The sequence below is a fragment of the Gymnoscopelus braueri genome, assembly GCF_963280865.1.
Source record: "Gymnoscopelus braueri genome assembly, chromosome: 16".
Classification (NCBI taxonomy): Eukaryota; Metazoa; Chordata; class Actinopteri; order Myctophiformes; family Myctophidae; genus Gymnoscopelus; species Gymnoscopelus braueri.
Window position 1 is genome coordinate 25,470,212 of NC_137616.1, and position 4,208 is coordinate 25,474,419.

At 41.2% G+C, this 4,208-nt stretch overlaps 1 protein-coding gene across 1 annotated transcript in view; it reads right to left on the reverse strand.

Annotated features, from left to right (window-relative positions):
• Positions 1 to 3,957, reverse strand: part of eva1aa (eva-1 homolog A, regulator of programmed cell death a) — a 93,612-nt gene extending 89,655 nt beyond the window's left edge. Inside the window, exon 1 of the mRNA XM_080453033.1 lies at positions 3,638 to 3,957. Within this exon, the coding sequence (XP_080309159.1) occupies positions 3,638 to 3,740 (103 nt within the window). The 5' untranslated portion in view covers positions 3,741 to 3,957. The remainder of the gene's footprint in view (positions 1 to 3,637) is intronic.
• Positions 3,958 to 4,208: the final 251 nt, after the last annotated feature.

Here is a 4,208-nt window from a genome sequence, read left to right on the forward strand (position 1 = left end):
TTGGAATAATAGGAGATGATAACAGAGTCAGGGACAGAATTAAATTACCCACCAACAGAGTTTGTTTTCATTTCGGCTGCAAGCTCAAATCTTCTGATGAAATGTGAACCTTGTTTTAACTTTAAGTTACCCGCTGGTTGCCTGTGAGTGTGAGCCAAACAAAGCCCAACCAAAATGTAACCTGGGATAATACATGAAATTTCTGCGGTAAAGCAACATGTGATGCTACAGTATTTAATTAGCGGCCATTGTCATAAACATTTCTTTGCAATGCAACAGTTGGTTGTTTCTCTGGTTGGAACGGTTCAGTGCCTGCCTGTTTAGCATCACTGCACCCATGATCTTTCGATGGGTGACTGACAGATGCTGCATCTAAACCAGCCACTTCTGTCACCCCTGCAGCCTGGCAGCGGCTGTCAGTCAAAAGACTGGCCCTTGGTCTCCAGGGAGACTCCAGCTGGCCAAGAATGCAGGGACTGAAGCTCCTCCTTTGTCCCTGAGGAATTCTTTCTTAATTCATCAGAAAGGATGCTTAGTCAGCAGTTTTGCAAAACCATGCTGCTTGCTCAAGGGATGCTGTTGAAAACCCCAAACTGCATCCGGAGACTCGATGTCCTCCTTCACATTCAATCTTTCATGCATATGCTTCATATGACTTTAGAATTGTGAATTTAGGAACCATAAGGGAAACAGTGGAATATCTACTATGACAAAAGGGGTTGGCTCCCCATCCCCCTGAGCCGCACAGCATTATCAATGAATCATTGAAAGGTCCAGAGGTAAAGACCTCTTATATGATGGAAATGTGTTTATGTTGCTGCAAGGTTGAGCGCTAGAGATTTAAGCAAATTAACTCCTGCTTACAACATAGTGTTTCAACAATCGTGTCTAAGCTGGGATATTGGTAAACCTGTTCCAACTCTGATCTTGTTGTCTAATTAGTTGCGTTTGATCAACTCAATATTATTCAGTCTAATGGAAATCAAACACTAGTAAAGCACATTCGGGTAACAATTCCATAAAATTCATTTTGAAAAAAAAATGTAAAAAACTTTAAATACCATGACTACATATAACAGCTTTGACCAAATAAAATGCCTAATTTATGCTTAGTCGTTGTAACAGTGATGTCATCGTGCCCATTGCAACTGAGGGGATATGTGCCCCCACATATTATTGGGGAGAAAAATAATATTTTTAACAGTCCCATTTAAATAAATAAAAATTATGCATCAAATATATTCTTCTAATCATGTCATAGATCATATCCCAAAAACACGCAGGCACACACACACACACACACACACACACACACACACCCACACCCACACCCACACCCACACACACACACACACACACACACACACACACACACACACACACACACACATTCTACATGGTATTGGTTAATGCTAGAGATTTGGCTCCAGCTTAACGGGGTGTTGCTGAAGAGGTTTCTAGGGCATCAATCCCCTTTTCTAACATGTGAAAATGAAATTCCATTAGTACACTTCATTGCAATTGAGAAATATAGCCATTGCATTCCATTTGAAATGTCCAGTTCAAGATGCAGAGGGGCTGATGCCTCTATGCTCTATGATACTCATGCTGCTTCATATGCATTGTGTCTATAGCTATTACTGTTATTACGGTTCCTTTTATTTGTGGTTTTCTGTTCTCTAAATTCAATTGCTTTGTAGTGTTTTAAGTGAATTTATGCTCTTTAAAGTTTTGAGATGAAGCAGACAACAACGCTCTTCTTCAAGATAAGTGGCAGCAGAAGCTAGTGAATAAGTAAGTGTCATTTTCAATATCCATAACAGTACAAATGATTGACATGAAAATATTGAAATAAATATATGCTGTGTTTACCCTAATATAAAGTGGAAGATTACAGATCTACAAAGACTGTTTAGTGAAGTGGTACATAATTCCCCCAAAGTCTGAATATTTTGGTCATGCATATGTCAGTATAATTATGTCAGCAGAAAATTGTGTCATTGTTATTCTTTCCCACCCTTTCTTTCTGTGGAAAGACACCCCCCCCCAACACACACTCACACACACACACACACACACACACACACACACACACACACACACACACACACACACACACACACACACACACACACACACACACACACACACACACACACACACTCACACACACACACACACACACACACACACACACACACACACACACACACACACACACACAAACACACACACACACACACACAACCATCTGCTTAATGTGCTTATTAGCACCTTTCCCTACCCAGTGTTAGTCTGCTCATTTCAATCCATTAGTCCCATTAGGGCCAATTAACATCGACACAAAGCTCCCTTCTTGGTTTATGACATTGTAAACAAACCCTTGAGGCTTGCCTATATGGGCTCCTTGTAGAGATGGAGAGAGAAGGTTTCATTTCTACCATAACACCTAGTCTGTGTGTTATGGAATTGGTCTACTTACTAGACCTACCCTGTCTCTGCTCTCTAGATCCTCATACCATATCCATTCATCATCTGGAGGGAAACAAACTATAAGGAAAAGGCTATATGGGGCCATCTCTCCAAGCATTCATTCAATACGGCTTGCCTTGCTCTATTAATTCCCTTTCCCAAGATCCAAGTGAATGTGATGGCTGTGAAAAAAGCCATGTAATCCATGGCATGATGTGAAGATATACGGAAACATTTCACGCATTATACAGTGACTTCGCACATGTTTTCATCTCTGTTGGGCCATAAAACGGTATGATAAGTTAGTTACGAACTGGTCGAGGATTTATCTGTAGTAGTAACACATTAACTACAATATCCCACGCCTTTATCTCCGTCTCTCATCAATAAGTTATGCGTTCTGTGTCAGAAATTACTGAGTAAACGCAATAAGTGATAACCCTGAAGCACTAACTAAAGTGGAAAGCTGTTCTTTGATGTGCGTTTTTTGCCTGTGGGTCAATTCTCTGCTAATTCTAACACCACTGGCCAAATTTCTTTGTAGTTCATTTACTCGTGTTAAACTACCTAGTATGTTCTATTTGACAGTGGTGGAAAGTAATTAAGTACATTTACTCAAGTACTGTACTTAAGTATTTTTGGGGGAGTAGCCTATTTTCCAATTTTCACTTTGACTTACTCCACTACATCTCAAAGGCAAATATTCTCACAATTGTGAGCTTGTAGATCTGCTATTTTCAAATATGTTAGCACTTTTAGTTTTGGTACTTTAAGTATATTTTGATGCCAATACTTTTGTACTTTTACTCAAGTAACATTTTGAACACATGCCTTTTACTTGTAACGGAGTATTTCTACTTTGTGTGGTATTGCTACTTTTACTCAAGTAATATATATCTGAGTAGCCTACTTGTTCCACCACTGATGTTCTATGTGATTTATGAAGCAAGCGGTCTGCATGCTGCAGCATGTCAGCGGCACGGGTCTGGATCTCCCCCCAATGCACAACAACTAGTAAACTTCTGCGACTGATGCGTATCCTACGTAACGTCTGCACAAAAAAAACTTGGCGCTGATCAATCAATCAATCAATCAATCAATCAATCACGCATTTATAACTGTTGCTTTTCAAAAACTCCAAAAAGAAAGCAGCTTTCTTTCCAACCTGAGAAGTCGTCTTCAGAGCCCTGGGTGAAGTCGCAGCAGAAGACGGCCAGACACGTTATTCCCAACACGAGAGATGAGAGAGTCCTATCTAGGAAGAACATCCTTAAAGCCTCAAAAAGTGTGTGATTTTCTCCCAAACATCAGAAGGTCCAGGACCAGCGGCATTGAGTTATTTTTTTAAGTTCTGCGTCGTATGCTGAAGATGTTTGGTCCCGTAATCCGTCCTCTCTCCGGGTCAGCTCATCATCATTCCACCCCAGATAGGAGTTTATAGGAGCGAGGAGGTCCCTGTGTGTCGGGCTGCACGCAGCAGTGCTTCTCTTCGCTCTGCTTGTATTTCCAACTGCGTGCTTAGGGAGGCTGCCCACCTGTAGGACGGTCGCTCGCGTGGTCTCAAAGCCCCCGTGTTACTATCCGCACGCAGCTCATTCCAAGGCAAGTGTGGTCCGGGCCGGGACCCCCCTCCTTGATGGGGGATGCAGGGGGTTCCAACCAAAATTAGTTAATGGCACAATAGTCAAGATTTTGCACAAATTTTTTTTTTAATAATTTTTATTTTAGCAACCGTT